This window comes from Falco cherrug, chromosome 5 (assembly GCF_023634085.1).
Source record: "Falco cherrug isolate bFalChe1 chromosome 5, bFalChe1.pri, whole genome shotgun sequence".
Lineage (NCBI taxonomy): Eukaryota > Metazoa > Chordata > Aves > Falconiformes > Falconidae > Falco > Falco cherrug.
Window position 1 is genome coordinate 80700256 of NC_073701.1, and position 13774 is coordinate 80714029.

Here is a 13774-nt window from a genome sequence, read left to right on the forward strand (position 1 = left end):
ATGGCTTTGATTTTGCAAAGATCAAGAGGGATTCAGAATTTATTTTTTCTACTTAATGATCAATTTTGAGTTGTGATAGCTTCCCTTTCAAAAATGGTATCCCACAGTAGCCTGAATGATATTTATGTAAAGAAGGTGTGCAAAGAAGGCACAACTCACTCTGCTGTGTGCACTTCACAATGATGCTTGAAATTTCCTCAAAGGCAGCAATGTTTTAGCGCTTCAGCCTTGCCAGAACAGACTCTTTCTTCACTGCCAAGTTACACCCTCAACAAAACAGAGCCAGGAGAGCAGTGACGAGTCCACTGGTTGGATTCGTTTCTTGCCTAAGCCCTACCAACAGCCTGGTTGGTCATATGCTGCCTGCTGAGCTGAGGCTTGGCAAGCTGCCCTTTGATAGCTGCCCTGTCATCACCCTTTCTGTCCTCTCTTCGACATTTTCACTCTGTCTGTATCTGTAAATTTTTATTTCTTTATTATTGCTGGTTCAGTTCTGCAGCATGATTGTTGCTTGCAAGTATGAAGAAAGTCACCCCTTCAGATAGAGGCTGCTGTGCAGTGAGCTGCAAATGCAGCTGCATCTAGTTAGTTTGGAGGACAGGTATGTTATACAGCTGTCATCCAAAGCATGGCTGTATAGGATGAAGTATGCTTTTACCAGTATAAGCTGTGTCCATTGTGAAATTTTCCTATACAGCCAAGTATAACTTTCTGTATTGGAAGGGACTTCCCTGTCTCTCCCATAGACATCCTTTTGCTCTCAGCCCTTTCTTCCTTTGAGATGTGGTTGCCCAGCAGGGTTTGTGCTTTCCATCTCCAGCTGTCCTTGAGAACAACACATGGACTGAGGAGAAAAATGAATACTTGGTAGCAAATAGCCTAATTTTTTCAGCAAAAAATATGATTAATAATTCCCATAGGTGAGTACTCACTATAAAGTCACTAATGATATAGAAAACATTACTCTGCAGCCATCAGCAAAATGCGAGAGCCATTTGTTATATGAGCAATGTAACTTGGCATTCTGCTAGTGAGGTGCATTGTTAGTTCATTGTTAAAATTACACATTTAGTTCAGTTTGGAAGCCCCTGGAGCATAGAGCAACACCAAAAAAATCCCAGCCGTCCATTCTCTGGAAGGTCATAAGAATTGCCAGCCTGTTTGCATGCTTCAGTTCGCAGCTCCTGTCCCAAAGCCTTGCCAAAGAACTGCACGTTATGCCTCGAAAGTTCCCACATGCAGAACAAAATGAAGTTTTCACTAGCACTTTCCCAGCAGGGAAGAGACATGGCATATGCCACCCTGCCTTTCCTAGCAGAACAAAGGTAGCATTTTGTTCTTTGCCATTCACCTAAGGCTTCAGAATGGGAAAAAAAGGAGAAAAAAAAAACCCACAAACTTGTCTTTCCTTTCTTGAGAGGTTGGCCTGTAGCAACACCTCGATATTTTCTGTCTCCAGGAGAGATTTTGCAAACAAAAGGAGAACAGAGCTCTACCTGAGGCATACTTCCTCTTGAAAACTTCCCAACACTTTCCTTCGCTTTCTTCCCTAATTTTTCCAATATAGAAGTGCTCTTCCTCAGTGGGAACCTCACTGATGTGCACCTGTGTAGCACACACAGCACCCTAACACACTGCCATCCACTCCAGGCAATGCTGGAATGGCCTGCAGGGTGCTCATGGATCATGCTAAGCTAGAGCAAAGGCAAAAACCTGTTTCTTTCAGTGTCTCAAATCCATCTGTCAGCGCACTGCAGTGGTGTGAAGGAGTAAATAAATCATACAAAATCTGTTTCCTGGAGCACACACAAGGAAGCTCCTTCGCGTAGCTCCTCACAGGCCTGTGCTGCTGAAGCACAGCCTGACCACAGTGCTGCTACTGCAGGATGTTTGTCATTCTTATGCAAAGCAATTACTCCAGCGATAACAAACTGTTTGAAGTATAATCACAGCCCATCATCCCTTCTTTCTGGGCAGTCCTTTCTTATGCCTCTTCTGCAAGAGTTTCTCCACCACATTACCAGGGTGATGACAGTCAGCAGCATCTGGTTTCAACACACTGAAGCTCTTTTGTGTACAGATCCTCACGCAGATTGCATCCTGAAATATTTAATGGAGTCAAATTGGGAAAATGCCTTCAGAAATTTGGCTTTGAATGGATAACAGGAGACCTGCAGCCAATTTTTCATTAAAATAATTGAGGAGAAACCCAGGACCCATAAGGTGCTGCTAGCTCAAAGGAAGGGGATGACTTCTCATATCTTCTTGAGTGTTATTCCACTGCATTCTTGTGGCTCTCACACTGTTTTCTATGTATAAGTACTCCATATAGAGTTAAAATCAAGCTTAGTGTGAAGAATGAGGTTACTACTGTTCGTAGGACTGCCAGCTGACAAAAAAAAGATCACTTTTGCTTCTTTATTCTCCTCAAGAAGTGAAATTTTGCAACCTTTATCTTTGTAGTTCCAATTTTTCTGTAGCAATTTCTTTGTTCCTTGTACCTGTCTCTCTACCTGTCTGTCTCCAGCACTGTTTCATTGCTTCTCATACCCTTCAGGACTGTTTGCTTTCAGTTCTGGGGGTGGCTGTTTTGCAGCATGCCAGGGCAGTTCTGCACAGTGCAGCCTGCTGAGCAGCACTGCTCCCCAGAGATGGTGCCACAGAGGGCCCTGCAGAGGCTGGGTTCCTGCAGGGCAGCGAAGAGGAGTCAGCATCACCATAGCTGGAAGCATCTGCTGCACCAGACCTATGCACACATTGCACCTGAGGACATTAACAACCCCACATGCTTATTTCTGCCAGTATACACATTGTTCTCTGCATCATGGGTTCAGTGTTGCCAGGAGCACAGCACTTGTGTTTACCAGTAAGCATTATGGGAGGCAGAGGTTTTAGCATCTTATAGGATCATAGAATGGTTTGGGCTCAAAGGGACCTTAAAGATCTTCTGTTTCCAACCCCTGTGCCATGGGCAGGGACACCTTCCACTAGACCAGGCTGATCAAAGCCCCATCCAACCTGGCCTTAGAACACTTCCAGGGATGGGGCATCCACAACTTCTCTGGGAAACCTGTGCCAGTGCCTCACCACTCTCATAGTGAAGAGTTTCTTCCTTGTATCTAACCTAAATCTACCCTCTTTCAGTTTCAAGCCATTCCCCCTTGTCCTAGTACTACAAGCCCTTGTCAAAACTCCCTCTCCAGCTTTCCTGTAGGCCCCCGTCAGGTACTGGAAGGCTGCTCTAAGGTTTCCCTGAAGCCTCCTCTTCTGTAGGCTGAGCAACCCCAAGTCTCTCAGCCTGTCTTCATAGGAAAGCTGCTTCAGCCCTCTGGTCATCTTTGTGGCCCTGCTGTGGAATCCCAGCAACAGATCCATGTCCTCCTTATGTTGGAGCCCCCAGAGCTGAATGCAGTACTGCAGGTGGGGTCTCATGAGAGTGGAGTAGAGAGGGAGAATAATCTCTGTCAACCTGCTGGTCAAGCTTCTTTTGATGCAGCCCAGGATACACTTGGCTTTCTGGGCTGCAAGCGCACATTGAGTTGTCCTCCAACAGATATTGGGGTGGTTGAAGTCCCCCAGGAGGTCTAGGGCTTGTGAATGTGAGGCTGCTCCTGTCTGTCTGTAGATAGGCAGTCTGTAGCAGATCCCCACTACAATGTTACCTCTCCCTGCCCTCCCTTTAATCCTGAGCCATCAGGTCTCCATCAGCTCTTCATCCATCCCCAGGCAGAGCTTCATGAACTCCAGCTGGTCATTGACATAGATGGCAGCACCCTCCTTGTCACCCCTGCCTGTTCTTCTTAAAAGGCCTGTAGCTTTCCATTCCAGCACTCCAGTCATAGGCGCCATCCCACCGTGTCTCCATGACGCCAGTAAGATCATAGCCCTGCTGGCCTGAACATGTCTCTTAACTCCTCTTGTTTATTCCCTATGCTTCGTGCGTTTGCATAGAGGCAATTAAGAGGGCCCCTGCTGAAGCTGTCTTACTGGCTGGAGCTGCTGGAGTTCCTTTGTGCTGCTCTTCAAGTGCTCTTCTGCTGACCTCTGATCCCTCGCCACACTCTGGACATCTGTTGCTGGCACTGGCATCTAACTGCTAGGAGTGAGATGAATTGAGGTCCCCCTCGCCCAGCATTAGTATAAAGCCCTCTTCAAGGGAGGACATTACAGAACTGCTCCCCAAAAACTTGCAGGTCTTCATTGCTCCTGTGCTTTTATTCTTGTCTGTAAATATTATGTCAATGTAAAGTCCCTAAAGGACGCTTACGATAACTCTGTAGCATATGTAGAATACTAAGGCATTCGTGTAGCAATTTGATTTTCTTTCATGTTGATATTGTTGCCATAATATATGTGAAGTGGAAGAGGCTACATGGAGGTCTGTGTGTGGAGCTGGTGTCAGGTTCCAGCTGATGCTGTGTTTGCTCTCCAGCATGGAGAACGTCCAGCTTCCACGAGCATATGGGAACAAGGGTCCATGTGTCTGACCGGGAACCTTCAAATGGGTTGTCCCTGTTGCCACAGCAGCTACTGTCAGCCAAGATACTCTTGCTCCTTAGCAGCCTCTTCTCAACTGATCGTTCTACTCTTCTGTATGTATTGCTTAGGTACTCCAGGATCCTGATTCTCATAACACTTAAATAATTTAGGAGGCTTATTGCCATAAGCTGGGTGTATCCCACACCATAACCAGTACGCAGAGGCTCTAGCCACCGAGAGGGGGTTAAAGCCCTTCAGAGGGTTTGATTTACAATATTTGGGGTGGTCAGAACATAAACATGGCTGTATTTATATTCCTGAGTGTTTTGCTTGTGGATGGATGTCAGGTCTGAGAAACTGTTGTATGATCATGCCTATTATCAATCTGGGTGAATTTGAGCAAGTGACAGAGAAGCAGATGGTTCCAGATTTGCTGCCGGTCTCCCAAGCCATCCATCCCCCTTTCCACTGGTCTCCTTATTTCTACTTCTTCAGTATTTATAAACAACACATAAGTCCATGAGACTTTGGGTTTCGGGTTTTTTTTCACTTTAGACTTCTAGCTTTTAAGAATGTTTGGGGTTGTTTTTTTTTTTTCTTTTTAAGTGAACTCTAAACTGCCCGTGTAACTCACATGATATTTACTCAAGTGAACCCTATGTGGTTTCTAATGAGCTGGGAGGAGAGAGGTGTTGAAATGGAGAGGTAGGTACCAGATTTCAGGACAATGAAATATTTACCTTGTGGGGGGGGAAGGTACTTTTGGAAATAGCTTGCTTTTAGTGCCCTGCTTCTTGAAAGCACAGTTATTAGGAATAACAGCAGTTTCAAAAGAAAGTCGTTCCCTTTATTTCTCTGCCTGTTGCACTTCAGCAGGAATGTTATTCAGCCCTATCTTCTTTAAAACTGGTTTGTTTGGTTAACTATTCTTTACCACTGAGAAATGAAAATACCTATTCCATTAGTTAAATGTATGGTGCTCAAAGTGTGAACAAACCCGTGTCTGACACTGTTTCCACGGCGTTATTGTTTCCACCGCACCCACTTACCTGGAAGAATCTAATCCTGCTGCAAATATGTTGCCCCACTCACGCCACCAAACTAGTGCTGGGCATGGGAAAGGGACTGCGCTGTACTTCACTGAAGCATTCATTGTTATTAACAGTAATTATTATAAAGGCAAGAGTCTACTCTTCCCCTCTAATCTCTACCAAAAGTACTTCAATGGTTTCTAGCTGCGTGTGCTGCTGCCTCGCTGCAGCCCAGTCGCCAGCACTGCAGTGACTGGTACCATTGCACTTTAATCCACCCCACTGGCTACAGGGCACCACAGTGCAGTGCTTTTCTCCTCTGCTCTCTTGAATCAGGTACTTCCTTCTCTGTTACACCAAAGAAGTTATTTGCAACGGCTTACGTATCTTAATTAAGCAAATTAATTAATGATTTTTTTCCCTCTGCCATGTTTAAACTTTTAATTAATCATAATTAAATTATTTATGTAAATATATGTATAAATCACTTTGAAATCTGATGAAAGAATGCCCAAGTTCCCAGGTTAGATTAGGTGGAAATTTAAAGCCAAACTCTGGGAAAGTACTTGCCAAGTATATTCTCTCAGCCCTTTTCTGCTGGTACAGCCAGTCCTTCGCTGCTTTTGGTAGTGTTCGACTACCAAGACTACAAGAAATGACATGGCTGTGAATCACTGGCATGTCAACACATTTTCTCTAAATAAATATTTTCTTTAGAAACACAAAAGAGAGGAAAATAATTGTCTCACATCTTTCCTCTTGGTATTTGTTCCGTATGTACAAGGAAAGAGTGACCAAACGATAATATTTCTCAACAATGCATTGACAGTCTTTGAGACCAAGTTCTCCCAGCTACAAGCAGCCGTCGTACCTTGCAGCACAGAAAGCAACAGCTTGATTTTATCTCTTAAGAAATGTTGTGCAACTTCAGTATCTCTTGAAAAACCTCACTTCTACCAGAATCTGACACACCCACCCTATGTAAAAAGAGATTAAATAAACATTTAATTTTGTCTGAGTCATTGCTTTTCAAGCTAAAACCCGTGTATTTAAGGGATGTTCACTGAAATCTGCTTGCCTAAAATGATGAGAAAAGCAGAACCAAGCAGTAAACTTCAGTGCGGGAAGGATGCGCTGTCAGTGCTAGGCTAGGAAAGATGCATCCACTTTGTCCTGTGTGCTGAAAGGAAGGCACAGGGCAGAGCAGGGACGGAGCACGGGCTGTAGCATCTGTCGGGAATTTTCAGAAATGATCAGAGCGAGTTTTGCTGCAACAGTCGTGAATCAGGTCATGCTGTGTCACGTCTCAGTGATGTGACAGTGAAAGAGAAAAAAGAAACCTCTTTTGAGATAGGACTGGGACATGGTGAAATGTCAGGTAACCGAAGGATGCTGGTATATGTTTGGCTACAATTGATTAGGCAAAGAGAAATTCACCAATGAAAAACAACTTAGGACAATGTCCCTGAATACTGACAAATACCCAACAGTTTTCTTCTTTTAGAACAAAATTGTGGGAACATACACATTGGTTTAGGGATATTTTTTTTTTAATATTTATCCCATAATAAAGAATCAAAAATGGCTTTTAAAAGTCTTATTCCAAAGTGGAAATCTTTTATTCTGAAAACTGCTGAAATGTGATTTTTGCAGTTATTCAGAAAAGTTTGGTTAAGTTTTTGTTAAGACAATTGCCAAAAACTGAACATAGGATTTTTAAAATACCTTTTTTTTTGAATAATAATTTTAAAAAAATTTAATAATGTGTATTAAGCTCTATCTGGTAATTGCAGAAGGTTATTCTTTTTTCTGTATGCTTTACAATTTACACTGCTTTATACAATGTTTTAGGGTATCTATCTACCTGTGTCTGTATATCTTTTTCCTTGTAGAAAGTGTTCATATTTTCTGGAACTTTTCGGATGAATTTGGATCCTTATGGGCAATGGAAAGATGAAGAAATATGGAAAGTCGCAGAGGAGGTAAAGCTGCTTGATGTTATTTGTATCCTTCTGGTGAAGTGGTTACAGCAGAGTCTAGTGTAGGTCAAATGATTGTCATATATTACATTTATACAGAATCTTACAAGAAAAAAGTGCTGAGGAAAGGTAACGCTGTGCTGTAAACCATGTTTCCTTGCTACATAATAAAGAGGTGCCTTTGTCAGATTTTTTTAAAAAAATTTATAAACTTCCATACAGCACAGTCTGGATTACTCATGCAGTGATTTAGCATAGGCGGAGTTTTATGTTTGGCTGCGCTGAGTGACCCTGAGGAAAAAAAATCAGAGGAAGCTGATACAGCAAAACATTCTGTAATCTTTTTTCATTTTAATGCTTTGCCGTATATATGAAATACATTTTTCTACCAAAATATGATCTTTTCTTCCAAGTGACAAGTGATAGGACAAAGGGAAATGTCCTCAAGTTGGGCCAGGAGAAGTTTAGATTGGATATTAGGAAAAATTTCTTCACCAAAAGGGTTGTCAAGCGTTGGAACAGGCTGCCCAGGGAAGCAGTTGAGTCACCATCCCTGGAGGGGTTTAACGGACGTGTAGATGTGGTGCTCGGGGACGTGGGGTACTGGTGGACTTGGCCGTGCTGGGTTAGCGGTTGGGCTCGATGATCTTGTAAGGTCTTTTCCAGCTGAAGTGATTCTGTGATTCTGTGACTACTAAACATTTTGGAGACCAGAAAAAAAAAGTGAAAAATGCCTGTGGTCTTTCCTAGAAAAAAGATTGGTGTTTCTGCAATAGGAAATATTTATATTCTGCTTAGAAAAATCTTTCCTCTAAATATTTTCCAGTTATCGCCGTTCTTAGGCCGATGTAACGCCAGCTGAGAAGGAGCGCGCTCTGACACTGCATTCAGGCTTACACCCTGCTTGTGTCACGGGCAGCAAATAAGTATCGTGGAATCGTAGATTTTATGGATCTGAAGGTCGTCTTGTAATTGCATGTTGAGGTTTTCGCAACATTTTTTGTTTTCGGATTCCGCGATGCTAGGGCCCAGGTTTTGGTGGCCGTTTCCCCGTGCAGTACGGTTGTCAGATGCCACCTATTGGCTCTGGTCGCGCTTCACACATCGCACAGGTGTACGTAGCACCTGAAGGCGGAGGAGAGCTAGGGAAAGGGCCGCAGCCGGGAACACAGATGCCTACTTCCAAGGTACAGATTACCTAATTAATACGGACTCCACAACGAATCGGTGCCATTTTCCTTGTGCATTGCAAGTCTCAGGTATCAGAAAATGCTTACAAGTGTGGGACTTGATCCAAGTTCTTCCTCTCCCATCCAGGAGGTTAACTGTGTCTCTGCTTGCTCTCTTGGCTTTATCTGATTTCTTGCCTATATTTGGAAAAGAGGCAAGCAGACACGTTCTAGGAGTAATTTACTGTCAAATAAAAACATCGTGACTTTTTTGGTTAAACGATGCGACAGCAGCTTTTCAGCTGGTCCTAGCAGAGGCAATGGGCTGCTCAGTGCTGTTTCACTGAGGCTGGGGGAAAAATGGAGTGTGGATTAAGATACCCTTTCTTGAAAAAGACAAGATTTCCTTCTGCTTTTGAGGACTGTTTTCACTGCACATGTGAATTGAGCCTGGAATTTCAAAGAGCTAAACGTCATTTATGACAGTGTGAAAAAAAAACAAAAACCTAACCTAAGTGTTTATCATTAAGGAGTCTGGCAAATCTGTATGTGATACAGAGGTTTTCATTGCACAGGTGAGACTGCAAAGCAAATATAAAAGAGTGATTGGATTGTTTACAAAGTTCACGCTCTTGAAATCTGTCTCGTTAGTGACAGTGAGTCAGTATAATTTCTGGAGCATGGCACAGAAAGAAAGTTAGCTGCCAATTTTTCCCTGACCCGTGTTGGCTGCTAGGATTTAGAGGATCCTGCTGAGACCAGCATGAGCTTGTTCTGCTCCTCAGAATCAGCTGGAGAGAGCAAGGCGCTGAATGGACAGATGTCAGATGTTTCACTTTTTATTGCTCCCATATTTCAGCGCTTGAATCTGTTGGACTTGCGTCAACTTTTGAGGCCAAGTTTTACTCTTGCAGTCAGCTGTCTGGACCCTACAGGGACACAGAGAGACCTTGTACAGTTTTAAGAGGAAAGCATCTTTCCCAGCCATTAGATGTAAAATTTCATTAAAGGACACGATGTGTGTTCAAAAGAGGGGTGAGGAACAAAGCACTGGCCTTAATTTGCTTATAAATGAAGCACAAACTCTTTGGAAACACCATGCACATACCCGTGCACCACAGTTTAATATGGTTTCCATGTAAAATGGAAACACAAAGGGTGAATTCCACTACTATTTTTTTGCCCTGGAATGCAAATTAATTGCAGATCAGTAATATTTAAAACAAACACAAAGGGATCTCTTCATAAACTACTAGGGCTGCATTTCATTTTTATAACCTTTTTTTGAAGCAATGCAACTCATGTTTGTTTCCTAGTTCTCGTATTTTACAGAAATTTCTCTGTAAATGCTACTGCTTAGGCCCAGGAACACAGTCAGTTTGGACCTGTAGAAGATGCAAAGTTTTGCTTTGAGGTGTACAAAGTCCCCCAGTGACAGCAAAAAGGAGCACTGGAAGAAACAGTCAGAGAACATCTCCTGGGCCGGATTCTGGCTGCTGGTCCAAGGGAAGCAGCTTCACTTGGCATGGGCACCGCTCTAAATGTTTTGTCACCGATGCTAGGGGGAAGCCTGTGATGCCATTAGTATAAACAAAGTGCACAATACCTTTGGGGCAGCAAAAAGGAGCAGATGGAAATGGTCTCAGAGCTATAGAAAAAACAACTGTGGTGACCTGGGTTATTTTCTCTGTTGCTGTATGCTGTTGTAGCATACAAATTTTGGTCATTTCTTTTTACCCACCTAGTAACCAGAGAGGCCTGGTTTCCTTGCAAAAATCCCTTTCCTTAACATTTGCAATGATGTACATCACCACTGGATAAAGAATTTCAAATATGTTGCTTTCTCTAGCCTGCTAGCTGAGAATGTTTTGGTTGAAATGCCAGAAGTCGTCGTATGTGACAAACAAATCGAGCATTAACTATCAGCTTCCCAACATAAATGCTAGCATATTGTAAGAGTCAAGTATTTCTGTGCTTTTCACATCATCCAGCTACTAGCTTGTAGTCTTTATAGGACAGATTCTCCTTTTCATCCGTTTCTGTGTTCTCTTCACTGCCAGAAATGAAAGGCGTTAGTTGTCACACGCACAGTCAGCAGTGACTGTATCTCACCAATTTTTCCTGTCCTTTTTCTTTCTGGCAGGTTGGGCTGAAGTCTGTAATTGAGCAATTTCCAGGCCAACTTGATTTCGTTCTGGTGGATGGAGGCTGTGTCCTCAGCCATGGCCACAAACAGTTGATGTGCCTTGCCCGGTCAGTTCTCAGCAAAGCTAAAATCTTGCTGCTCGATGAACCGAGTGCTCACCTGGACCCTGTGTACGTTTTGTTCCTTTGTTCTGTCTTCTAATGTGAAATAAGAAAATCAGTGAGGCAGCACCAGCTAAAGAGACCTTTGGTAACTGGCCTGGTCTGTTACTAAACCGGATTTCAGTAACGTATGTTAGTAATTCTGCATGGGGGATCAGGGAAACCTAGCTACAACCTTAGATTTATAGCTGATATATGAAATATATAGAAATATGGCTGATTTGTGGCAGAAATGCAGCATGCTGAGAGACCGCAGAGTGTTGATGTCCATGCACGTGAGCTTTACAACACACAGCTAAACTATGAAATAGCATCAATAAAGTAATGGGTAGGGCCAGCACGTACATTGCAGTCTGAAACGCCAGCGCTTGTTTGCCTTTCAGAACCTCCCAAGTGATCAGGAAGACCCTGAAGCATGCGTTTGCCAACTGCACGGTGATACTCTCTGAACACAGGCTGGAGGCGATGCTGGAGTGCCAGCGGTTTTTGGTGAGCCTTTCTTGTAGTCTCACATATCGTTGTTTCATTACGCTTGATGAACGTGCAAAGTGCACCAAGCAGAAACGATGAAGCTGGCTGGATTGGTGAGGTCATTCAGGGCAGTTGAGCAACTCGGTCACCTGCAGAAGAGCAGCAGGCTGCTGTTTGCTCTTTCACCTGAGCTGTCATAGACACCTGTGTTCAGATGGGCTGGGTCACATTATGGAAGAGCTGGATTCCTTCTTTCAACCAGAAGGAAAGGGGTGTAGGTTATCCCACTGCTCATCCAGGTGCCTTGTATTGTAGATTGGCTCAGGAGCTCCAGAAAAATCCCAGCATCTCACAGGGCTTTACCGTTGCAAATGCAGGAGTGGCTGCGCTTGCCCTGGAGCAACAGGAGGCTGTAGCGGGGGGGAGGGGTTTCCTGGAAAGACATCTGATGGTCAGAATCGCTGATTTCTTTCATCAAACCACTTACATATTCCCTTCTCATTTAATCGAGGTGACAAAGTACAGAAGTCCTGGGGTACTTTCTTTGTTATACAAAAGTGGTTAGTGAATGAAAGAAAAGGCAAGTCATGTAATTGTTCTTAAAAATGAGGTTCCTTCTGCTGTATTTTCTTGACTCTTCCATGAGGGGGGACCTTCATTTGATTAGCAGAGTGAAACATCATTTTCCATGTATATTTGCTTGTGTGTATTAGCACATCAGGAAGAATGTAGCCTGAAAATGAAGCAGGCTAATCAATAAGCAGGTTCTACATCCTTCGTCCTTCGGGATGCGCTGCTCCTTGACGTGTGCTTCCTTCTTTGGGGAGAAGAAAGCAAAGGCGGCCTGGCACCTTGCTGGCAGCCTTCTCCCTCTGCTTGCAATACAGCTCTGGTTTCTGCATGCAGTTAGCGCTTTCTTAACTGGGCAGTTTAGCAGCGTTGGGGAAATGCCGTGGTATCTGGAGACGTCAGCAAACGTTCTCAGAGGTAAAAAAAAAATAAATAAAAAAGTCACAAGGGGAAACCAGCGAGCCGAACGGCATTTTGTAACTTGTGCAATAGGCACCTTTTCTCCATGTTACAATTTTAATGCCTGGTTTTATGGTTGTAATTAGAAATTGCAAACTAGAAATTAGAAACTGCAATTGTAAATTGGGCTTTTCCTGTTAGAAGAAAATCTCTGTTATGTCTTCATGTCTCTTCCCTGCTCCATTAGTTGTGTTAGTTAAATTCTGTCAGCACCACTGTTACCCATCTTAAGAGAGTGATACCGTTTCTTCAGGTAATTGAGGACAATAAATTGCGGCAGTATGAATCGATTCAGAAGCTGCTGAACGAAAAGAGCTCCTTCAGGCAAGCCATCAGCCATGCCGACCGCCTTAAGCTACTCCCAGTACACCACAGAAACTCCAGTAAACGCAAACCTCGCCCCAGAATCACTGCCTTGCAGGAGGAGACGGAAGAAGAAGTGCAGGAGACGAGGCTGTGAGACACAGTGTGAGCACACTCTTTGTGGAGTGAGTTGTCAGAAGTGTCCCACAACGACAGGACCAGCACTTCTGAACCTGCGGGAGCCACGCACTAATTGAACCTTGCAGGACATGATCGCTGCAGTGACTACACACACGTTTGGGAATTACTTTCCTTCCACGGTTAATCGTGTGCAAATTAGTACATTCTATGAAGTTTTGCCACTTGGAATGGTAAAACCAGACTTCCTTTGAAAAGCTGCTCTGATTTGGTACAAACAAGATGGCAAGCAGAAGTAACCTGCTTAGCCCGACGTAATCGTTTCAGAAAAGTTTTAGAAACGTTCTTGCTGGGGTGAGAGTCAAGACAGCAGGAAGAATATGAGAGACCCGGGTGGAAAATAGAAAAATCAGAACTAGAAAGCTTCCTTGAAAACAACTTAAGGGACAATATCAGCAAGACGCACAGAAAAATTCCTCCTCTTTGTTTTCCATGCAGCAACTGTAATTTCAACTTAGCAGACAAAGGCCAAATGGCCTTTCATAACAGCTCACCACTCCACACGTGGAGGTGAGACAAGGCGACATCTGTCACATCTGCACAGCGAAGGGGGAACTGGTCTTTCCTTTTAAAACCTAGGGGACCGTCAACCCGCCCCTGCACGCACTTGCAGTGGGATGAGTGCAGGCTGACATTAGTGTCCAGGGAGGGACTCTCCTGGCAGTGGAACTGTAAGAGTTAGCGCAGGTCTGGCACCTTTACACGCTTTTTACCCTGGCCTAAAAAAAAAAATAAAATAAAAAAAGAAACATCTCAGAAGTAGACTTTCATAATGAAATTAATTTTTATACTCTTCTGGTTTGCAGTT

The 13774-nt window shown here is 43.6% G+C and overlaps 1 protein-coding gene across 1 annotated transcript in view; it reads left to right on the forward strand.

The window, feature by feature from the left end:
* The window catches only part of CFTR (CF transmembrane conductance regulator), a 91853-nt gene extending 78928 nt beyond the window's left edge, over window positions 1-12925 (forward strand). Inside the window, exons 24-27 of the mRNA XM_055712242.1 lie at window positions 7403-7492; window positions 10802-10974; window positions 11349-11454; window positions 12719-12925. Of these exons, the coding sequence (XP_055568217.1) occupies window positions 7403-7492; window positions 10802-10974; window positions 11349-11454; window positions 12719-12925 (576 nt within the window). The remainder of the gene's footprint in view (window positions 1-7402; window positions 7493-10801; window positions 10975-11348; window positions 11455-12718) is intronic.
* The last annotated feature ends 849 nt before the right edge of the window (window positions 12926-13774 follow it).